Source organism: Thamnophis sirtalis, unplaced genomic scaffold (assembly GCF_051295495.1).
Source record: "Thamnophis sirtalis isolate CommonGarterSnake01/CBP01778 unplaced genomic scaffold, rThaSir2_p1.2 scaffold_6, whole genome shotgun sequence".
Classification (NCBI taxonomy): Eukaryota; Metazoa; Chordata; class Lepidosauria; order Squamata; family Natricidae; genus Thamnophis; species Thamnophis sirtalis.
Window position 1 is genome coordinate 27,153,039 of NW_028261386.1, and position 24,924 is coordinate 27,177,962.

General features: G+C 39.8%; 1 protein-coding gene and 1 long non-coding RNA gene across 2 annotated transcripts in view; one reads left to right on the top strand and one right to left on the bottom strand.

Annotated features, from left to right (window-relative positions):
• The window catches only part of GATA4 (GATA binding protein 4), a 49,687-nt gene extending 24,807 nt beyond the window's left edge, over positions 1 to 24,880 (top strand). The window contains exons 3-7 of the mRNA XM_014063472.2: positions 16,941 to 17,107; positions 18,040 to 18,165; positions 19,723 to 19,810; positions 20,947 to 21,095; positions 23,642 to 24,880. Of these exons, the coding sequence (XP_013918947.1) occupies positions 16,941 to 17,107; positions 18,040 to 18,165; positions 19,723 to 19,810; positions 20,947 to 21,095; positions 23,642 to 23,824 (713 nt within the window). The 3' untranslated portion in view covers positions 23,825 to 24,880. The remainder of the gene's footprint in view (positions 1 to 16,940; positions 17,108 to 18,039; positions 18,166 to 19,722; positions 19,811 to 20,946; positions 21,096 to 23,641) is intronic.
• On the bottom strand, positions 15,606 to 23,543 carry LOC148044910 (uncharacterized). Its single transcript, XR_015696897.1, has 3 exons — positions 23,413 to 23,543; positions 16,915 to 17,190; positions 15,606 to 15,731 (listed from the first exon to the last, which is right to left on the bottom strand). It is a non-coding gene; the product is annotated as an uncharacterized LOC148044910 (long non-coding RNA).
• Positions 24,881 to 24,924: the final 44 nt, after the last annotated feature.

Genomic DNA, 24,924 nt, shown 5'->3' on the forward strand with positions numbered 1-24,924 from the left:
ACATGACCCTAGGACACTGCAACTGTCATAAATAGGAGCCAGTTGCCAAGCAGCCGAATTTTGATCATGTGACTGTGGGAATAGCAATAGCACTTAGACTTATATACGGTTTCACATTGCTTTACTGCCTTCTCTAAGAGGTTTACAGAGTCAGCCTATTGCCCTCAACAACCTGGGTCCTCATTTTACTTACCTCAGAAGGATGGAAGGCTGAGTCAACCTTGAGCCACTCAGGATTGAACTCCTGGAGAGAGCAGTGAGTTAGCCCTGCAGTACTGCATTCTAACCACTGCGCCACCACAGCTCTTGTAATTTTTGATCATGTGATACTGTGGTTATAAGTGTGGAAAATGGTCACAAATCATTTTCTCGAATCCTATTGTAACTTTGAATGGTCCCTAATTGAATGGTTGTAAATCGAGGGCTACCTGTATTCATGATCCGCTTTACCTTGTATAACAATTGTTTCCTAGTTACTACATAATAATTGCTGTAAAAATGTCCCCACTTTGGAACATATTCATATCAATTTAAGACATCTGTTGGGTTACCATGGGGTGATTGCTAGAGCTTCTGTGTCTATAAAAAAAGGATATGAGGAAAGATCATAATATATATGAAGCCCTAGTGAAATCTTCACAAGAAGGAAAATCTCAGAAGAAATGAATCATTGGCAATGGCAGCAAAGGTTTATTGCTTTCAAATGCTATTGTGGGAACAAACATTGACCACGTCAACAAGATTAAGTAAAAGACTAGAAGACACAAAGGATGCCAATGGGAGACGGACATGCCACTTTATCTACCTTCAAGCAATTAGTTGCCATTTTTTTTTCAGTCTTATTTAGATACATTACTCAAGCAACTATATGAAAATAGTAAGAAAGGAATTTAAAATGTTGGGAGCTAGGCAGATTGAAGTCCTCTGTAGTATTTTGTCTCCACGTTTTCTGCAAGTCTTGTCTATGTTCTGAGGTATGAAACTTATTTTAGGATTTACTCCAAATCTTACACAGGAAATGCTCCAGAAGCTGTCAGAGTTCATGGGCAGGCACAAGAGGAATTTCCTTAAAAATGTTTTTTCCTCCCATTACAGGAAGTCAACAGGATATGTCTTTTGCCTTGATCTGTAAGACCTAGTTCCTTGACTGTGCATTATAGGAATTTTTGTTTTGCATATACTTATGTTTTGCTGTTGTCCACCATTTTGTAAAATATGGAGGTCTTTGCAATCATGATGCCATTAACTCTATTAATATATAGTCAAGACAGCCAGATACTCATTACCCCCCAAAAGGGGACAGAGATTTGTTGAAGTCTTCAATACACTAATATATATGAAAGTATTTAAATTTGATTGAAATTCAGTACAATGTAGAATAGTAGGGATGAACTGGCTCAACCTTTTGCTATCCTCAGTTCTTAAACATGGGTGAGTGGCTTCAAAATCCTTTCTCTTATAGTTCATCTTTAAACAAGATTTCAGGCAGTCAACCTTTTAAAAAGAGGATTACTGTCTAAAGCATGAAATACCATCACTCTATCAATTATACTTCTAAAAATGAACATTAATTTACATAAAATGTTTAGCACCAACCCTGGGTAAACACACTGAGGGTGGGGGGAAGTAAATTCCATTGCTCTCTCCAAGTTATATTAAATCTCAGATCATCTTAATGAACTCAAAAGGTACTTTCAAGCATTCTAGCTGCTTATTTAAAATAATAAATATAATGCAAATCTAAATATTGCAAATGGCAAATGCTAACGCCACAGTCATTTTGCTTTTTATCTTAGAGTCTCATTTTAGATATTTTCTTCCTATTACATTGAATTTAGCTCATTCAGTATAAGTAAAACACCCATAGTGGCTTTAGCTTCAGAACAACTGCTGTGAACCATGTCCATTAAGCTTTTCTGGAACAATTTAATTATAAAATGGAGAAAATTCATAAATTCCTGTTAAACATGGGGCTGGACTCAATGAATCTAACTACTGTCATCCATTGAGGCCTTCAAATACAGAGAGAGGCAGGAAAGAAGAAGTAGGGAATAAGAAGTATCATATGATTGCAAATTATATGCAGAGTGCTTCAAGAAAATTATATGCTAGAGATAATTAAAAAGTGGCTAAACAGTCATTTGAAGATTCTTGCCTGAATGAAGATTGGATTAGATGACCTCAAAAAACTTTTCAAACTGAAATTCTGGGTTTTAATGGATGAGCATCTCATATCTTTATGAGTGGGCAGTGCATACAAGAAGTAAATATGCGAACTATTCCTGATAAGATAGCTGAAGACAGAATCTTCTGAAAATAATTATATTTGCTTTATATACAAAGGCTGAAGAGTTTCCAGAACTGTTGCTATCAAAGAGCTCTTGCATGGAGCCAGCTTCTCTCATATTGCTCCTGAGCCAGGGACTTTGATGGGCTTTGGCTTATGGAGGGAATCACATTTGTTGCTCCTAGTTAAATTTCAACTGCTGCAGCCTCCAAACCATAGTCTGAGCTCTCAACTCTTGCTATCCCCTTGGACCCTGCCCGATTGACTGGTAGGGATCTGGCCAAGGAGCTTTGCATAAGCAGTTGGTTTGGATAAAGGACTCCACCCTTGAAATGCTGTCCTACTACAGACTTTTCAGATGCTAGTCTCTTACTCAACCCACCCCCAGCCAAAGTCCCATGATTACATGACTGTATTGTTGCTTTCATCTATCTTCTCCCCCCACTCCGTGCAGTGGAAGAACAAAGCTTAAAGGATGCCTTAAAAACTATTGACTTAGAAACTTAAAAGCATTCTTTAAATACATTAAAAAAAACCTAATGATTTGAAAGCCAGGCTGGAGACTTGTTGAATACCCATGTTGGAAATTAATGGATAATTGGTTTGTGCTACTGGCCTCGGTGAGATGAGTTAAATATAATTAGAGCCAAAACAAATGAGATTCTTAAAATGTTAGTTGATAAGTGTTGCAGATGAACCAGGATCTTTAAAAAAGATTATGAAGATTCCAGAGCAAAGTATGAGTTTGCCCAGTAAACCTGAAATTTTAAATTATTGATGGTTTCCAATGTATATTTCTTTTATGTATTCAAATAGGTTTGTTTCATTTTTCAATTTATTTCATTTATTTTCATTTTTACATACTATTTATATTGAAAACAGTATCCTCCTGTTATAATTGTGCTATACTTAGAACACTAATGGGATTTTTTTTCAATAAGTGAAACATCCACAAAATTATTTTCTAGATTTCTATTATTTCTGTCACAATAACAACTTCATTAATTCTTCAGAAATATTTATATCCCTTTTTATACTTTAAAATAACTTTTTAAATTTTTATTTTATTTTATTTTTTAATTCCCTACTTCAGCTTCCTTGCTTTAAAATGCCACTTTAACATTTTTAATCCATTCCCAAAGCAGATCATAATAAAGATATGTAAAATAAAATTTGCATTTAGAGCCTCCCTTCACATTTCCAAGATTTTGCTTACAAATGGCCATTTTGCCAACAAGCAAAGACAGGGTCTTGCCTCAATTGCCCTTGGTGCTACTGTATAACCATGGGATTGCAAAAAAATAATATTCTCCATCTTTTTCCTGATTTCTATTAGCTTTCAGATTTTTGTAGCTTATAGAGAGAGCTATTTTAGTGGTTAAGGCACCAGACTAGAAGCCAGTAGGCTGTGTGTTCTAGTTCTCCCTTAGGCATGAAAGCTGGATGGGTGACTGTGGGCTAATCACACTCTCTCTCCCTCCAGCTAATTGAACATAGTTGTTGTGGGAAGGAAGAAGTTCTGATGGATATGTTCACCACCTTGAATTATTTGTTCAAATAAATACAAACAAACAAATAAATAAAATATCATCAGTACTATTTAATAACAGAAAAGTAGTTCTTTCTCTCTTAGTTAACGATAGAACCTGGAATTTGTTTCCTTTCTATTTTGTTGCACAGGCAGTGAAAAGTGGGAAGCATGATATTTTATTTTTTCCAATAAAGAGAAAAAGAAGAGGTGAAAGAAATATTAGGCATGTTCACCATTTTGAACTATAGGTAGGTAGGTAGGTAGGTAGGTAGGTAGGTAGGTAGGTAGGTAGGTAGGTAGGTAGATAGATAGATAAATAGATAGATAGATGCATTACATCATCATTTCTGTTAGTAATATTTAGATATTTTCAAAACTTAAGAAGCCTGATGGAACAGGCCAATGGCCACTTGTCCAAGTTTTTTGTCTAATAATGATGCATTCTGGAAGTTCCAGCATGAAACAATATTTTGTTTCACTGTTGCTCCTAAGCAGTGGGTACTTAAAGTGAATAAGTAGCACATAAATGTTTGCATTTATATATATAAATTCTAGATTTAGATACTTTCATCCAGTCTAGAAAGTATTAATAAGCCTCTCTTCAGTGAATTTGTCTTTTAAATTGGTAAATATCACTTAAAAACAGCAGCAAATGTGAAGTTCAACTACGTTGGGTTAAGAAATGGTTATATTTTAATCCCCTTGCACTTCTGTTTAATGAATAGCCTTGAGTTCTAATTTTATTAGCAAAAGGAAGAAACTTTTTTTCTATTCATTTTTTCTCTGCTGTTAAGCAACCTTCATGTTACTCATAATCTGCTAACATTTTAAGATGAAGGCCCCCAGAAAGGACATCTGATACATACACCTGGGGCGAGGAAGGCTGTAATAGATAAAGAAGTAGCTAAATCTGATGAAAATATATTATCACAAACAACATTTCATAAAGAAATAATGAAAAAGATGACATACTCTTGCTTATGCCAAGGTTGCCATTCAAGGCTTAGTCACTGCTATTGCATAATTTAAGAATCTGGTTATGGTACCTTAAATTGTCGTTCAGTTTTCTTTACCAGATGCTCTCTAAATGTTTCAGTTTTCAGTTCCCACAATCCTCAGGCAATCTTCAGTACAGTTTGTAGAAGTTCAATACAAATATAATATAGCAGTGCAGCAAAACTCCACTGTTTTGGAGCTATCTCCAATAATAGCAATAGCACTTAGACTTATATACCACTTCACAGCGCTTTACAGCCCTCTCTAAGCAGTTTACAGAGTCAGCATATTGCCCCCCAAAATCTGGGTATTCATTTACCGACCTCAGAAGGATGGAAGGCTACGTTTATATACATATGTACTCTACACCTAAAAACCAATTTTGATACCCAGTACTGTCCTGCAATTTATATACTAAAAGACAGGAAAGGAGATTTAAGATGCAACAATAATGCAACGAAAAACTTTTTTGTTTTTTTAAATTATATATACATATACATATACATACACATATATACAAACAAACATTTGGTCCTTTGCTATTTCCAGGCCCGTCTCACAGACCAGATTTAAGCACCCTGGGGGCCAGATCTGGCCCATGGACCTTGAGTTTGACACTCCTGATCTATGCTATCTCCAAAACAATTTATTTTCTCCCCTAATCATTTAATATGTCTGAGCACCCGGAATTGTCTTTGCTGGAAAACCATAGAGTTGCCCAAGCTTTAAAAAAATGGTTAGAACACCTTAGTAAACCAGCCAGGTGTTTTAGGTTTAGGCTCGTGTGCGGAAGTTGTGGCTGTTTCTAATGTGATACTATCTTTGTGTTCAGGTGTGTTTTCAAGATCTTTTTCTGCATCATTGTTGAAAAAGGCACAACTTTAAAACACAGAGTGTTTGGTATTTAACCAGCAAAATATAATTAGCAAAGTACATGCCATCAAGCATGTTAGCTGGCTCTGCATTTTGCGGTAGTAGCAGATTCCAACCATTCTTCCTGGGTTAAGGTTAAGCAAAAATGAACACATAGAATACTCTGAACAAGACATAAAAACTGTTACTCTGCAAGGTAAGATTATGACTAATAAGAGGTTATCGGAAATCTAATTTTGGCTAGAAGAAACATTGCTCAACAAGAAAAGAAACTGATTTGGGAAACAGTAGAATTGTATTTGCTGCAATGGCTAGAAAACATACCCTTGTATTGTGAAAATCAGTGTGTAATACTGGTTAAAATGCTGAATTGGGATTGCAGACATTCAGATTCAACTCAGTATTAGACCATAAAGATCAAGGAATAATTTTGGGGCTAATCTTAGTCCAGTCTACCTTATGACTGTTTAGTTGTGGGGATAAAAATTATCCATATATGCCCCTTTATGTTGGTTAAAGGGAAAGTGTCACATAAATGAAAGAAATAAAAATAAATTCTGTGTTGAGCAAGGAAGTTGGAATATATTCAGTGCTATGATTCTATGAAAATAAAACTTCAACAAAGAATGACAGACAAAACAAAAAAATGATAACTAGGAAGAGTTGAAATATACAATTTAAATGTCAGGATTTTGCCCCAGAGCCTATTTCTAAAACATATGAAGAACAGTTGCAGAAACTGGGTATGTCTAGTTTAATAGAAAGAAGGACTAGGGGACACATGATAGCAGTGTTCCAATATCTCAGGGGTTGCCACAAAGACGAGGGAGTCAAACTATTCTCCAGGGCACCTGAGGGTAGAACAAGAAGAAATGGGTGAAAACTAATCAAGGAGAGAAGCAACTTAGAACTGAGGAGAAATTTCCTGACAATTAGAACAATTAATCAGTGGAACAGCTTGCCTCCTGAAGTTGTGAATGTCCCAACACTGAAAGTCTTTAAGAAGATGTTGGGTAGCCATTTGTCTGGAACGGTGTAGGGGATAGGACTAGAAGACCTCCAAGGTCCCTTCCAACTCTGCTGTTGTATTGTGTTATGATTCTAATTTGCCTTACCATTATTATTATTTGCATATATAATCTTACATCTATGGAGTTTATACAAATCCCCTGCTCTGTTTTTATCTTCATAACAATGCTCCAAAGTAGGTAGAGTTCACCATTTATCCTTGCAGCAAAAATTTAAAAATCCCTTTTAACACACAGTACAAGTGTTCAATAGCATTAGCCTTTGCTATTTATCTGCAGGAAATAGTACAGTTCATAGATGTAAGCTGAGATATGGTTGCTTTCCTTTATGTAATTGTTATTTCATACTTTTGTACAGAAATTAGGATAATTTGCTATGAGGATATTTAAGATTAAGAAATTAAGAGTAAAATAACTTTTCAAGTATATATGCTGTGTATCAATAGTGAAATTCATTTTTTTTTACTACCAATTCTGGGGATGTGGCTTGGTGGGCATGGCAGGGGAAGGATACTGCAAAATCTCCATTCCCTCCCACTCCTGGGGAAGGATATTGCAAAATCTACATTCCCACTCCACTCTGGGGCCAGCCAGAGATGGTATTTGTTAGTTCTCCATACTACTCAAAATTTCCATTACCGGTCAGAACCTGCTGAATTTCACCCCTGCTGTATACATATACTTGAGGATTAAATTGTTAAATTGTAAATCTGTTTACAATTAATAATTGTCATTATTAAAAGACAGTTAATAATTGCCTTTATGGCTGAAGGAGGAGCAAGAGGGAAAGAAACTTTAGGTGTGGCAACATTGAGTGTCTCAGATGTCCTCCTTGTGTTAATAAGAGTTTTCCTTTTTTTCCCCATGGAAGATGCTCCTTGTTCATCTTTGTAGAATTTCACATGATCAATTTCAGTGATAAATCACCCTGATTTATCAAAGCCGTCTCTTGTCATAACATATTGTTTCAGGAAATCTCTGCTCAGCAGGTGGAGGAGAAGGGGAGGAAGAGGCCTTCTCTTGAGTTTTGTTTAGAGCCTCTCTAAGTGCCTGCCCAGCGCACAGATTTGCCTTTGCTGAGGTGCTTCGGCAATCTGACAAGCTGCTTTGCAAACTCTAGGAATGTTGATATTAAATTTCCCTCCTGCCTGTAAACAGAGCGCTAGGACAGGATGACGGAGAACCCATTGCCATCTGGCAAGCTGGAGAATGAAGATGAAAGGAGCTGGGATGATAAAAGGAAAGCAAGATGGAAAGCTGATGGAACTGGCAGGTTATGCCAAACATGTCTTGACTGGGTAGCAGAGGGCAGCTTCTTATCCTACTTTGATGGCTGGCCAGTGGAGTTCTATTTACAAATATAATTTAGTTTTACTTGGTACATGAAAGGTTCCCCCCCCCCCTCCATTGCTTAGGCAATAATAATGAGCAATATCAACAGCAATACCTGGATGTACTAGAAGAAAATGCTATAATAGTTTGGCTCAGGGATGGGTTCCAGCAGGCACTACTGCCGGTTCGCTTGTGTGCATGCTGCATGCTTGATGAGCGCTGTGCACGCATGCACAGTGCTATTAAAATTGTTCTTTGCATGCGTAGATAGCGACGCCTACGGCGGCACCCGGGGAACTGGTTTGGGGGTGTGGCAGGGCTGGGTCGCTGCTGGTTCCAATGACTCAGGCAGCCAAATCATACCGGTTCAGCCAGTAGGAACCCACCACTGGTATGGCCTGCTCCCGATCAGGTTTCCAGGCTGACAAATAATTGATTTTTTTTTTGCAAGATAAACAGTTGATTCCATTCCACCTTAAGAATTCCATTTCTCCCATAACAGGGAACCCTCTAATCAGAATGACTATTGAGGGATATTAATCCTTGAAGCTATCTTAATGAGAATTTATAGGATGATTTTGCCACAATACAGGCATTGGGCAATATTGTTGTATTTATATGGACATGCTTAAGATGTCCGAGCCATTAAGGAATAAGCCTCAATGAACTGGATAGAATTGACTTCAAAATTGCAATGCAAAGAAATCTTCTGTTTTAAGAATGCAAAGCTGGCATTTCTATCTAGGGGTAAAGCTGACTGAATATATTGGGAGTTATCCTAGATTAATGAGAAGAAGCTGCTGCTTAAAAGACTACCTACAATCTGCTACTACAATGATTTATAACCTAATAAATTTTCAAAAAATGCAGAATTAAACCATCACTCAAAGAACAATACAAACTAAATGCAGTTTCTTACATTTCTCTTTACTGTGTTTGTGCTCTGGAGATCCCAATACTTGGAATGACTTCTCATTTTACCAAATAGTCCTGAGAGGTAGGCTGGACTACAATAATTGGGTTATTGTAAGTGAACATAATGTGTTACATTAGATTTATAGCCATGATGGTGGGGAAGGGGACCCTAATTTTTCTTTTCAGAATTTTCCAGAAATGCACATTTTTCTCCGTGTGTATTCCTTTCAGCAGTTATGGTAAAATTTGCTAGCACATTTCAGATTTTGATAAATATAGCTTATTTTGAAAAGCAAATTCTTCTAAACCTTGTAACGGGGATGTCCACGAATATACAAAGCCAGCAACTATACCTAGACATTTTAATTGGTGCCATTCAATCATTCATTCTTTGAATGAGTTCATTTCTAAAGCTGCTCATTCAGTCAATGACAATTAATTAATGGATCCATTTTACTGGATTTACTTTTTGTGATGCAGGATTTTTGTTTCCTTATAATTTTAATTAGTAATTTTATTGTGTGCTTTACTGCACATTTATTGTCCTCCGTCTTTTGGAGTGTAAATCTTATGCTGAAAGTTCAAGGGCATTATGTTGTAGAAAGAACTTGTTTATATTCTGTAGGTTCAGGACTCTTTCTATTTAAACTTCTACTAAAATGAAAGGAGGCCTGAAGTTTTTCTGATAATTTTCAGAGTACAATTTCTGGAAGAAGCATAACTATACATACAGAAGTATTATTGAGTTTCTAACTACTCCAGATAAGACTGGAAAACCCTGAGAGTAAAAGTGTAATTAAGTCCTTAGTCTACTCGATTTAAAATCTAGTGTGGTTGTTCAGTTAACTGAAGTTGCACATTCCTACTGTACGACTATGGTCAGTTAGCTCCAAAAGATCCGACTTTGATGTTCCAAGGGTCAGATTTCATACAAGACAGCATCCTATGTCAAACAAGATTGATAGCCTAAACCACCATATATGTTTGTAGTAAATATAAATTTTTCAGCAAATAAGATGCACTTTTTTCCTCAAAAAAGAGGCTAAAAATCTGGGTGCGTCTTATACACCAAATATAGCATTTTTGCCTTCCGAAGCCCTGCCCCTTCACCAAAATGGCTGTGCATACCCTTATGGAGGCTTTCAGAGAGCTCCTGGGGGCTGGGGAGGACTGAAATGAGCAAAAAACAGGCCTTTTTTGCCCCCCCCCCGAACACTCTGCAAGCCCCCCTCCCGGCTATTAATGCCATTTTTTAAAAAAAAATTCTTGAAGGGCTCTTTTTTGGAGGTTTTCGGAGTGCAAAACCCCTTTTACTTTTGGAAAGCTTTTTAACTGATTGATGAGAATTACATTGATCAAGTGCTGTGCCAGCAGAAAACCTACAAATCTACTGTATTTCTCTCTATCTCTCTATCCCTCTACCTACCTACCTACCTACCTACCTACCTACCTACCTACCTACACACACCCTCTCTCCCTACCTACCTACTGTATTTCTCTATCTCTTTATCTACCTACCTACCTACCTATTATCTCTCTCCCTACCTATCTACTGTATTTCTCTCTCTCTTTCTCTCTATCCCTCTACCTACCGACCTACCTACCTACACACTCTCTCTCCCTACCTACCTACTGTATTTTTCTCTTTCTCTATCCCTTTATCTACCTACCTACCTAACTACTCTCTCTCTCCCTACCTATCTACTGCATTCATCTCTCTTTCTCTCCCTGTCTATCCCTCTATCTACCTACCTACTTTTTTTTTAAATTTGCCTCTTCAAAACCTTGGTGCATCTTATACTCTGAAAAATACGGTATTCCTTGAAGTGGACAAAATGAATTTTTCAAAAGCATTATCAGAAATACATAAATCTTTCCTGAATGGGATGTGGTGGCTTGCTGACCTATTGTTCTGACTCCAGGCAGGAGCTGCTGAGGTCTTTTTCTGCCTCAATAACTATTTCCTTTCCAAATTGCTGGGATGCCCACAGGAAAGAATCGGTGTCAAAAGGCCCCATAATGGCAGAATATAGAGCAGCTGTTGCTCGAGGCAGACAGCTGTAAATCAAGATGCTTTCGGCAGTTGTGCTCCACAGTCAGATGGACAATAGCTTAGCAACTTTTCAATATCCATTCCTTTAATAGTTTTTATTATGTATTTATCACATTTGTATTCCATTTACTAAGAGAGGTTTTTTTTTAGAGGTTTTATTTGCATTTGTAGGCCGCCCTTTTCCCTGAGGGGACTCAGGGCGGCTCACAGAAAACCAGGGAGGGGGGAATACAACATTGAGACAACAACATATAATAAAATAGTAAACAACATGCATACATCATTCGGGCGGGGTAGCGATCCTTATCCCCAGGCCTGACGGGCGAGCCAGTTCTTCAAGGCTATGCGGAAGGCTTGGACGGTGGAGAGGGTACGAATCTCCACGGGGAGCTCGTTCCAAAGGGTCGGGGCTACTGCTGAGAAGGCCCGCCTCCTTGTAGTTGCCAGCCGACATTGGCTGGCCGATGGGATACGGAGGAGGCCTAGTCTATGAGATCTTATAGGTCGTAGGGAGGTAATCGGCAGAAGGCGGTCTCTCAAGTATCCAGATCCACTGCCATGTAGGGCTTTATGGGTGATTAATAGCACCTTGAAGCGCATCCGGAGATCGACAGGTAGCCAGCGCAGCTCGCGGAGCTCAAAGCAGCACTCATGGAGGTCTTCCTTCATTTTATCCCTTGGTCCCTTCCTTTCATGTTCCTGCTGAGCCAGAATGAATGTCCTCAAGTGCCCCAGCACACTTCATAATCAAATAGGGCTTGGATCTTGGCCCAAGTCTGATATTTTAACCACTGCAGCTGCTGCCTGAAATAAACAATTTGTATTCAGTGTTGTGTGCTGCAACAATTTACTCTCTACAAACTATTCCAAAAGGGAGAAGTGCTGGGCAAAGTGTTAAAAAAAAATGTTGGAAACTCTGTTGGGATGAATCCACTTTACACAAGAAGTATCTCATACAGTGGTGGATTAAGGCTCACTGGTGCTCTAAGCACTGACAAATCTTGGTGCCCCTCCTTTGTACAAATCTTCATTGGTTTTTTTCGTTTTCAACTTTGTGGTGTCCCCTTTGGGCCTGCTGCCCTAAGCACGTGCTTAGTCTACTTAATGGTTAATACACCACTTATCTCGTAGCATGTGAGCCTGGTAGTACTAGCAGGTATCATATCTTAATCTGATGGGGGTCCTACTCACAGTTGAAAGCCAATATAACAAAGAGGTTAAAGTGTTGGACTGAATAGTCCACCATCTGCCTTGGAAATTCCTGAGATGACTTTGGGCTGGTCCGTCACCCAAAAACTGATGTTACAGACTTATGAGAATAAAAGGGAGGTTCCCAAACTACCTTGAACATCTGGAGAAAAGTGGTGATAGAAAACTGATGCAAAACTAATAGGGTGGGCAGATCTTGGAACGAACAAAGTTTCTACCTCAGAGCTCTTCAGAAATGTTGCTCAGAATCAGGTAGAACAGAGAAGTCTTTAGTGCAAAATTTGTACCTTTTTCTTTAAAATGATGGTGGGTGAGAGAGAAGAAAGAGGGAACACTGTTATAGTGAAGTGAATTAACAGCCCCTGCAGACCAAATAATCTATTCCAAATGACATTAATACCCTAGGGCAGGGGTGTCAAACTTGTTTTCATTGAGGGACACATCAGGGTTGTGTTTGATTTAGGGGTGGGCGTGGCCATAGTGGGCATGGCCAGATCAATGTTACTCGTATCAGGAGTGCCTTGGGCGGCCCGAGCACTCTGCCAGTGAAGACGGAGCTCTGTTTTTCGTGGCAGATGCACTGCAGGCAGGTCCTTTGTTGTTTCCAGGGCGGCCCCACAGGCCAGATCTAAGCATCTCAGGGGCCAGATCTGGCCTGTGGGTCTTGAGTGGGACGCCCCTGCTCTAGGGGATTAGACAGATATCTTTTCCAGACTAAAGAAAATGCCCTACTTTTTATTGTACAGAGGTTTTACTACCTGTTTTCTTGTTACTTTAATCCGGAATTTTATTATATGTTTGTATTTATGTATTAATGTATATGTCAGCTCAAAACATAGGGCAGATCATGAAGGTGACTCCATAGGAAGACTGGAACTATACTTCATTGAGAAAGGCTACACATTGTCAAACCTGGGGCATCACGTTTCTACAGGTTTGCATGAAGTCTGAAAATGCTTGCACATTCAAAGTAAAACTACTTAAAACCTTCAGTATGTAAAACTAATAGAAAATCAACAATTATAATATAATCTGTGTCCAGCACAGCTGTGCATGTTTTCAGTATGCTTTAGAAACACTTAAATATTATGTAGACAAAACATCCTCCTACTATTTATTAAAACTAATTAAGCTGAAAAAAGACAAAGCTATTGTATGAGTTATTTTAATAAGTTGACTTTTTAAAGCAGCTGCATCTTTAACCAGATGCATGCCAAAAACAATGTGATTGTTTAGTAAATATTAAAGAGATGAGGTACTCTTTCAAGGTCCAAGGGCATTCTTCCAAATTATTATGGAAGTGTGCAAAATTAGTTTCTTCTAACACATTCAAAGGGTAAAAAGTTATAATTTATTAGAGACTCTCCAAATCAAATACTGTTTTTTTAAACAGCTTCCAGGCAATTTTTCTAAGCTTTCCAGCTTCTGTCTGGCACAGCCAAGGTTGAATGTCTTCCAAAAAAATACATTGCTTATCTACCCAGGCCTGGACGTTATGTATATTCTGTCTCAATATTCCAACATTCGGCACAAACAACCCTCTGTTCCTACATGATAAATCCCAGGCAGCCCCAGTGTGTAACCACGTATAAATTCAGGACAATGCAGACTGCAAGGACGCCTTTCCTCCTGCTCTTGTTCTTCTCTTCCCTCCTCCAATTTTCATTTGGGATACTTCTTTTCCACTATTTCATATATACATTATTTGTGATTTATAATTTCTCCTCCTAAATGGAGGGTAATTTATGGACTTTGTGTGTAATCTCCCTGTGTGTGTGTGTGTGTGTGTGTGTGTGTGTGTGTGTGTGTGTGTGAGAGAGAGAGAGAGAGAGAGAGAGAGAGAGAGAGAGAGAGAGAGAGAGAGAGAGAGAGAGAGAGAGAGAGAGAGAAAGAGAGAAAGAGAGAATGAGAATATGAATATGAATATGAACCAATTTTAGTCGGTATTATTTAAAGTGCAGTTGTTCTGTTTGCTTGCTTTATTTTGTCCTTCTTAGCAGCGAGACGTTCCACATTTCCAAGTTTCATTTGGAGGAGGATTACATCACCTTCACAGTATTAGCTTTGTTTATAATTATGCAAGCTATATTTGGAGGCAAGGAGCTACTGTATCTCTTATACTTCTCCCTCCTTCGGAACAAAACCCCACAACTATAGCAGATGGTACTCTGAATTTTTTTCCCCAACATTGTTCTTAACTTAGAAACAGCTGCTTGGGAGATATCAGAGCTGGCACTCTACTTTGATCAGAGCAACGGTGCCCTGCCTATGTGTGAATTTTTCTGAAATCATCCTCCAAACTTCTATTAACGAGACCTTCTCAGTTTATAAACTCACACGTTTATATTGTGTCTTTTGTCTCTTTGCAAGGTTAATAGCTTTGTCCAAGGAACATCACTCTGATATCTGTGGAAGATTCGTTTTCCTCAGTACACAAATTCTTGCTTCTAAGAGCCCAAGGTCTTCTAAACATAATTAGTGCAGATGCTACAAAATGATTTTTTTAAAAGGGTGTTGCTTCATAATATAGGAAGAGGAAAATAATTCCTTTAGCAACATGTCCTTTTAATGTCATGCACCCATGACAGTACTGGCTCCTCTTCCCCTCAAACACACAGTAAATGCCTATTGGAGGGTGGGGTGGGACATTTGCAAGTAATTTGGTGTATAACAATCTAAATTCCACCACTGTGGTTAATTCAATAAACCATGACCAACCATCATACTCTAGTTGAATCAAGTTTTTCAGTCAATTTTCTGATGATATCCTTTTTAGATAAAAGTTGTTAACAAAATACAGATAGATTCTAACATCGGCACTGAAATAGCTATGCTGGAGGAAATGAGCTGGGCTGACTCCCAGGATTTGGGAGGAATAATGTGCATAGACAGTCATAAATGAGATGAAGGGGAACACTGGAGTCAAATCTGCATTCAGCCACAAGTATTGCACAAGATGGGATTGTGATGTGTGTGTGTGTGTGTAAATATATACACACAATATATATTGCAGGGCTAGCAATAATGCCGACATTCTTTTAAAAATATGTTTTTGTTAAAAATTTTGCTGAATTGAAATATCAAAGAACAAGACCAAACTGTCTTTATTTATTTATTTATCTCTTTCCACCATCACAAAATTTGAGCTTCAAAATTTTCAGCAACGGGTACTCTGCCTAGTGGCCTAGTTGGCCTCCTGCACCATGGTGTGTGTGGGGTGCGTTTTTCCCTCCCCCAGACTCTGGAGGCTTTCCTCAACCCTCTGGGAGGGTGAAAACTGCCTCCCCTGGGCTCCGGAGGCCCTCCAGAGCTTCCAGGAGGCCCCGTTTTTCCCCTTTCCCAAACCTCTGCAAGGTCCCTGCACTTAGCTCTCATCCAAAATGGACTGCGTAGAAGGATGGGCGGAGTCAACCACGGGTGGGATTTAGAGGTTCTCCGAACCGGCCACAACGTTAGCTATAGGTTCTCCTGAACTCGGGCAAATCCCTAGCAGCCTACCCCTGGGTTCTTGGTGTAGGTGAGAGAAGAGAGAAAACAGTGAATTGATCCCACAATCCATTCCAGATATAACCGAGCTACCTTTTGTCTGAGTGAAGATGTCCTCAGAAATATAAAAGAGCTAATGCGATGTCAGCCCAAGAGCTTTTCTTGGACCAGTTCAACTCTTGAGACATTTTGGAAATATCCATTAATTGGATTGCCTGCCACATCCCCGAACTGTTTCCCCGGTTGGCGTCGTCAGCGCAGCTTCCTTGCTTTTCAGTTCTGCGCATGTACAGAACAATTTTAATTGTGCACGTGCAGCATGCACACGAGCGAATTGGCAGTAGTGCCGGCCAGAACCCACCCCTACACAATATATTAGTGTCTAAACAAAAAACAAGGTTGTGCATTTGGCATTTCTTATGGAAATCCAGCCATTGTACTAATAAGTTGTCTGAATCCAATTATTATGTTTAGCAATATGTTTTTATTATTATTTTGGTTGGGTAGAGTTTAATTATAAGAGTCCTGCAATTGTTTTTTTTTAAAGCAGGTTTAAGATTTGTGTAAATCCCTTGACCAACTTTCAGACTTGCATAAGGAGACAGAAGCAGAGCAGTCTTTCTGCTACACATTCTAAGTACAAAGGGTCTTTAAATATTTGATAAATGCATCCAACATCTTTGTAGAAGTTAGCAGCATAAATAATACAGGTCTGCCATTTGTTCTGGCATAAATTGAAATAAGACTTCCCTCTACTGTTCAGTTTTAGGAACTACACTAATAGGAAGGCCTTGCTTTGTGCTTTCCCCAACCTGATGGTTTCTGTTATGTGCTGGATTTAAACACTCTTAATGTCATAGTCATCATGGCCACTGCTTGGGCTAGCTGGAAATGATAAGTTGTTATCCAACCCATATGAATGTACAAAACTATGCAAAGCTATTCTCTGTGTAGGCCACTTGCAGATTCCAAATAGAAATAATTCAAGAAATTGACATGCATTGTCTTTTTATGTGAAAAGTGGTAGAAAGACTTTATCCTTTGAAAGACAAACCAAAAACACTTGAAATAAGATAGTGGAGATAATAACCTTCAGCTTTTTGCACCACCCTGGTAGACTAAGGAAGGGTATTCAAGCCGCTCAAGAGTTTATACTAAAGACTTGTGAAATGGTTACATGAAAAAAAATCCTTTGATGACTTACTTCATTTTGCCGTCTTGTGTCTACAGAGTTTTTTGATGATTATGCCGAAGGTCGGGAATGTGTCAACTGTGGTGCTATGTCCACCCCACTGTGGCGAAGAGATGGTACTGGCCACTATCTTTGTAATGCATGTGGACTCTACCATAAGATGAATGGCATTAACCGGCCACTGATCAAGCCCCAGAGGAGGCTGGTAAGGAGTGAGATGCAAAACCCTCACAGACTGTCAGAATCTCCTTTGTGATTCAATTCCACCTGTCCAGTATTAATCTTGACCTGTAAAAAAGCAAATTAGATTTACATCATTTATAAGGTTGTATATTATAACACAGTTTCGATATGGCTCTGAAGCTTATTCCTCCTGCTCCAACACACAAGGAATTTGTCTCAGGTGTAGAAGCTCTCAATGAACATACAAATAACAAAATGATAAATCATAAATCATAAGATACCATAGGAGAAGGTAATAGGAAAGGTGAGAAGGATAAGAGCAAAATAGCCCTACTACATGGGTGAATATCAGGGGTGGGCTTCAAAAATTTCAGCAACGGGTTCTCTGCCCTGTTGCTGGGTGGGCATGTCTATGGTGGGTATGGGCTAGTCGGCCTTCTGCACCACGATGGGGGGGGGGGCTGTTCTCGCCTTCCCCAGGCTCTGGAAGATATCCCTAAAGCCTGTGGGAGGGTGAAAACTGCCTCTCCCTGGCTCCGGAGGCCCTCCAGCACTTCCATGTGGCCTATTTTCCCCATCCCCAAGCCTTCAAGCTTGCACTTACCTTACATCCAAAATGGGCCACATGGTGATCCCCGGAGGGGCGGGGTGGGCAGCGCCAGCCAGGGGTGGGATTTGGAAGTTCTCCGAACCGACCATAATGTTAGCTACGGGTTCTCTCAAACCCAGGCGAATCCGCAGCAACCCACCCCTGGTTAATATCCTTAGGTATAAGACAGTACTGTGGGAATTAGGTATTTAACAAAGTGATGGCATGGGGGGGGGACTGTTTTTGTGTCTAGTTGTTTTAGCATTTTATAGCAATTTATGATAATGAGTAAAAAAAGATTGATAGATAAGATCAATCTTAGTGAATTAATCAGCTATTCTTGCTTTGAACTCTTGTCCTCACAGTCAGCCTCCCGTCGGATTGGACTGTCATGCGCAAACTGTCATACATCTACAACTACACTGTGGCGCCGGAACGCCGAAGGAGAGCCAGTCTGCAATGCCTGTGGTTTATACATGAAGCTCCATGGGGTGAGAGGAGAAAACAAAGCATAAACTATCTATGGCAGCTTCCCCCAGTTTGCTTGTTTCCCCCATGCTGGATGGGAAATCTGAGAATGCAAAAACATCTGGATGGCATCAGTATGGGAAGGCTCCTTTTGGATATAGATCAAGAAGGTGGCATCGGGACTTTTTCCCCTGCGTAGGCTTTCCTGTTACTAAAGAGGGCAGAGAAACCGCCGTTTCTAGGCATTACTTTGAAGCCAAAGATGGGAGGGCAGAGGAGGAAAATGGTGGGGGGAAAATCCAATCATCCTTGTTGGGGGTTTATAGTGTTGCTCTCATACATCTGGAGGGTGTTTTGGATTTGGTCTTTAGTAGAGATGTCCTCCTAGGACTCTTCAACCAGAGTATTTTGATTTGGTTGTTGAAACAATTCAGAATACTCTGAAAGTTCTCGTTTTCCAAAAGAACAACAAGAACATTAAGTTTTGCTATGGGAAACAATGGGAACTGAAAACAGCTTTTGCTGTCATCATTGTCATCTTCATTTTAGCCACTGTTTATCCAATGCAGGATGAAGGCCTCTTCCGCATGTTTGCAACCAATACAGTTCTGAGCTTTCTTTTGCCAATTGGCCAGCAATACTTGCTGATGTCTTTGATCCATCTTCTTTTAGGTCTCTTTCATGGATGCTTTTTATCAAGTGGGATCCATTTTACGATTGCCTCGGTGATCTTGATCTTTGTATAGCTCTGAATAGAATTTTCCAATTACCATATTTTTCGGAATATAAGACGCGCCTTTTTCCCTCCAAAAAGAGGCTGAAAATCTGGGTGTGTCTTATAAACTGAATGCAGCATTTTTTGCCTCCTTAAACCCCATAATGGTTGTGCAAAGCCTTTAGGAGCCTTGCAGAGTGTTCCTGGGGGCTGGGGAAGGCAGAAATGAGCAAAAAATGGACCTTATTTTGCTAAATTTTGCCCCCCCCCTCATAGCATTCTATAAGCTTCCTAAAGGCTATGCATGCCCCCCCTTTTTTTCCAAAAATGGGCCGGTTTTTTGCTCATTTTTGCCCCCTCCCCATGAACACTCTACAAGCCTCCTAAAGGCTATTCACGCCCTTTAAAAAAAACGAGCCATTCATTTTCACAAAAAACAGGCCGTTTTGGGGACGTATGCAGAGTGCAAAAACGTTTTTTAAAATTTGCCTCTTCAAAACCTTGGTGCATCTTATACTCCGGTGCGTCTTATACTCAGAAAAATACGGTATTTCTAACATTTCCTATCTTCATATTTAAATATAACCATCTTCATATTTGAATGCAAAAACCTTTTTTTATCTATAAGCTTGCATTTTGCTCCATTAATCCCTTTGTTTTCTTCAATTGTCTTTTTCACAAGTTTCAGGTTAAACTGACACATTTCTTTTTGGATTCTTTTTCCTATGGTCGTGCAAATTTCAATGTACTCCAGTTTATGCAAATAAGAGTTAAGAAAACAATGAATTACTCTCACGATTTTGTACATTCAAAAACTGCAGATTTTTCTAGGGGAGTAATGTTGATCTCTAATGCATCTTCATAGGTTCCAAGACCTTTAGCTATGCGAAAAGAAGGGATCCAAACCAGGAAGCGTAAACCAAAGAACTTGAGCAAATCCAAGACATCAGCAGGTGAGTACAATTAGAAATAATCTTATCTAATATGATTCAGTGGTAATTACAATTTAAGCTTAACATCTGCCAAAGCTGGAAAAAGTAGACCAAAATCAAATATTGGCATACTATGGCCCTTCAAATAAAACACATCATTTTTCATTCATTCATTCATTCATTCATTCATTCATTCATTCATTCATTCATTCATTCATTCCCCTTGGATACCACCAATTCAAAATAGACTTTGTGACAGTTTATAAAACAATCAGCAAAACCTTCTACGCATAAAAAAATACAGAGAAGTAATCCAAAGGGAAATAAATTTGGTGAGAACCAAGTATTTCGTCAAGTGTTCTTTGGAATAATTTTAGCTTGTAAGAACAAGGTGAATGTGGCTTAGTGGCTAAGATGCTTCGCTTGTTGATCAGAAAGGTCAGCAGTTCGGAGGTTCAAATATCTAGCGAGCGGCAAGTAACGGGAGTGAGCTCCCGTTACTTGCCCCAGCTTCTGCCAATCTAGCAGTTCAAAAGCATGTAGAAAATGCAAGTAAAAAATGGGGACCACTTTGGTGGGAAGGTAACAGCGTTCCATGCGCTCTTGGTGATTAGTCATGCAAGCCACATGACCATGGAGATGTCTTCAGAGAGTGCTGGCTCTTCGGCTTTGAAACGGAGATGAGCACTGCCCCCTAGAGTTGGGAATGACTAGCACATATGTTCAAGGGTAACCTTTACCTTTAAGAACCTTAGAAAGAAGCTAGCCTGCATTCTAAGGTGAAGGTATTCCCCCAGGCTGAGCAGACACCACCTGCTTTCCCTCCATTTCATTGGTGAAATTTGACCAAAGCTGCTGCCATTAAGATGGGCATGTTGGATAGGCCAATTCAGATAGAAGATGGGGGTCTTGCAGGTATCTGGACATCAACTCATGTTCACCTAGGAGCTGAATGTCAATACATTCTGGCATTCTATAGCAAGGTTCTTGTGTTTTTCTCTGAAAACCTTCCTGATGAAGATCCATTTTGCCTTTTTCTTATTTAACGTTCATTCTTATTACAGCAGCAATAGTAGCCAATGCTTTAATATTTGCTAAAGTCTCAGGGCAGATCTGGTTTAACTGTTTATCTCTCCTTTTTCCACCTCCCACCCTAGGATCAGCCACCAATGAAAGCCTCCCCACTGCCATTAGCTCAGCCCCCTGCACCAGCACAACCACCACTACTACTGCTGAAGAAATGCGCCCCATCAAGACAGAACCAGGGATCTCATCTCATTATGGACACCCGAGCCCTATTCCTCAGGTGAAGCTTTTTATTAGGCAAAAGAATAGTCATATCATCTCATTGCTTATTGACTCTGCATTTGTATTCTGCTTTTCTGTCAAGGAGTTCAAAATCAGACACACACGGCTTTCTCTGTATTTTAGTTTCTTAGCAATCCTGTACTGAATTTAACAGAACGGAGCTGAGTTAAAGCTTCAGCGTTCCATGGCAAGCTTGTTAATAAAATTCCTGCACCCACCTGCATACCTTAATGTCAGAGCGTTTGCAGCGTGACTACTATTAGGAGACAACCCAGGAGCAAAACACAGCACACAGACTTAGATATTCAACAGGGGTTTATATTAGAGGTGGGTTTCTATTGGTTTGGACCAGTTCAGTTGAACCAGTAGTAACTTGGCGGCCTGGGTCGCGGGAACTGGCAGCAGTCCAGGCCTGCCACTCCCCCGAATCAGTTCTCCTCCGGTTCCACCATTTTGATTTTCAGTTCTGCGCATGCGCAGAGCTATTTTCATTGCAGAAATGTAATTTTTCCCCCTTTTTTGCGCATGCACAGACCTTTTTAGGTGCAAATGCGCATGCTGTAATGCCGCAGTAATGCTGGCAGCAACCCACACCTTGTTTATATACAGAAATATACGTGGTAGCAAATACCTGACAAGTAATCAATCTTCTTAACTCTACATGGAGAACTTAACAATGGATACAATGGACACAAGGAGAGAGACATATGCTCTTCCTGGCTGGCTTATATAAACTCCTCCTAAAGTGGTAAAGACTTTTGTGGACCCCTTCATAGTCTTCAACTGGCTATACCAATGCTGATTCATCTTCATTGCATGTGCCTTACATTTCATCAGCTTTACAATTCCATCAGCTTTACAGCTGGTCAGCTCTTAAATCTCAATACCTTAACATTTAAGCTTGTAAAGCAAAGGCTGCATAATCAGAGTCATTCAACATTATGGTAACTTTTCATATTCTGGATATCTCCAGATGTAAGACATTTCTCTCTCATGGAGAAGACTGTGACCATATGATTTATGTACAGGTAGCCCTCGACTTACAACAGTGCATTTAGTGAGTGTTCAAAGTTACGACGACACTGAAAAAGTGACTTATGATCATTTTTCAGAGTTATGACCTTTAAAGCATCCCCAACAATCATGTGATCAAAAGTCAGATGCTTGGCAACTGCTTCATACTTATGACCGCTGCTGTGTCCCAAAGTCAAAAGCGATCAGCTTTTGTGATCATTTTTTTTTCATTTTATTAGGATTTATAGGCCACCCTTTTCCCTGAGGGGACTCAGGGCGGCTTACAATCATAGGGAAGGGGGTGAAATGCAAAAACAAACAATATGTGAATAAAATAAAATGATAAAAACACAACTTGCATTCAACACTCAACACTCGGGCGGGGTGAAATTGGAAACCTATCCCCAGGCCTGTTGGGATAGCCAGGTCTTAAGGGCTGTGCGGAAGGCCTGGACGGTGGTGAGGGTGCGTATCTCAACGGGGAGGTCGTTCCACAGGGTCGGAGCTGCAACAGAAAAGGCTCTCCTCCGTGTAGTCGCCAGTCGGCATTGACTGGCGGATGGAATTCGGAGGAGGCCCAGTCTGTGCGATCTAATCGGTCGAAGGGAGGTAATCGGCAGAAGGCGGTCTCTCAAGTACTCAGATCCACTACCATGGAGTGCTTTGAAGGTGGTCATCAACACCCTGAAGCGCACCCGGAGATCAACAGGTAGCCAGTGCAGCTCGCGGAGGATGGGTGTTATGTGGGCGAACCGCGGTGCGCCCACTATCACTCGCGCGGCCGCATTCTGAACTAACTGCAGTCGCCGGATGCACTTCATGGGCAGCCCCATGTAGAGCACATTGCAGTATTCCAGCCTAGAGATCACAAGGGCTCGAGTGACTGTTGCGAGAGCCTCCCGTTCCAGGTAGGGTCGCAACTGGAGGACCAGGCGAACCTGGGCAAAAGCAAAGTTAATGAGGAAGCCAAATTCACTTAACAAGCAGGTTACTAACTTATAAACGGCTGTGATTCACTTAACAACTGTGGTAAGAAAGGCTGTAAAATGGAACAAAACTCACCTAACAAATGTGCCACTTAATTACAGAAATTTTAAGCTGAATTATGGTCGTAAGTTGAGGACCAGTAATACATCCTCATGTTATCCAGGAGTTATGAGTATTGACCATTTCAATTGACCTCTAGTGCCTTCTTGGGGTTCTTTAAACCTGGGGCAATAAACTTTTCAGATGTTTTATTAATTGATTTACATTTCATCTTTTATCCAGAAGCAAAATATAACATACATAGCACATCTTACCTTAATTCTATCCACATCCTTCTAAGAGTGAGTGATAGATCCAAAGTGAGTTTCCAGACTAAGGGCCTGGGTCACCCCAGTCCAACACCTTAAACACTCTCCCATATACTGGATCTGATGGTCTTTTCATTTTTCATTTCTGATACAGACAAATGACGAAATAGCATTATTTTCTCTTTTCCTTCCACATTATTTATGTTCCCCCCCCTCTTTTCCCTCTCCCCACTAGGCATTCTCTGTTGCGGCAATGTCTGGGCATGGACCTGCTCTTCACTCCACTATGTCTACTCTCAAACTGTCTCCACAGGCTTATCAAGCAGCCATGAACCAATCTCCCCAGCCCAGCTCCAAGCAAGATTCCTGGAACAGCCTAGTCTTAGGGGAAACACATGGAGACATCATCACAGCTTAACAATCTTCTGCCTCTTCACCCCCTTCTAAGGGAGTTACCAAGCTTGGGACTCAAAGGCGATGGGCAACTATCAAGCAATACTATTTGTTCTCCCCCCCCCCACTTGTTTCTCCCTCCCATCCTTTGTTTTTGTCTAGTTTTGGTCTTAGAAGAGCCATTCCAAAATGCTTTGGCCTGTTCAATCAAAACTGCCAAGTTCTATTTTTAAGAAATCCTCCAGATAACATGGACACCAATATTACATGTTTATACGTAACTGATAAACAGAAATGTAATATCAAATAGTATGTTTGTATATGTGTGTGTACATGTGAAGAATGTGTATGAGCATGAATGGAAAATTGTAAGTGCAGCTTTCCACATGTTCAGTCTTCAGTCATCTTTTGAAAAATGAAGGAATGTATAAGCCAGCCCATAAAAATAGAATGGAGGTTAAGAAGAGATAAAAAATAATTTAAACAAAAGGGCAGTATATAAGCCAGCAATATCCCTAAACTTTTATTATGGGCATCAGTGGCTAGTGGCCTTTATGAAAGATCTGATTTCCTGATCTGGGACGATAGCTATCCATCCCATTGTTAATTCAAAGCCTAAAGAACCAGCAGCATATGCAGAGAAGAATGGAAAAAAAGGCTAGTGGCTGGCATAGGCTTGGGTTTTGGTTCTCTATTTCCCATTTTGATTTATAAAAATTATTCTTCCCCAAAGAGACTGCAGACCAAAATGTGTTATCTTTGATAAGAAGAGACTCAAAATTCAAGTACGGTGGCTCACAAGAATCCAGAAGAAAATGGAGGTGCTGTGGTTTGCAAATGCTGCAATCAATGGTGAACTGAAGACTCCAGTTTTTTTTTAAAGTGTGGAACAGAAGCAACAGTTTTGTCTTCAAACATAGCTGCAATTCACTATGGCCTGTGGATTCTAGCCGGAATTTTGTGGATCCAGCAATTTTATGACTGCCAGCAGCACACTGGTGTTAATTTAATTGCTTTTCTGTCAACTTGATTAACCCCTCTTCTTTTGCTATTAATAAATCTATTTTTCCTTTCAAAGCAACCAACTCATAGTGTTTTACCTATCTGTTTTTCAGCTGAAAGTGG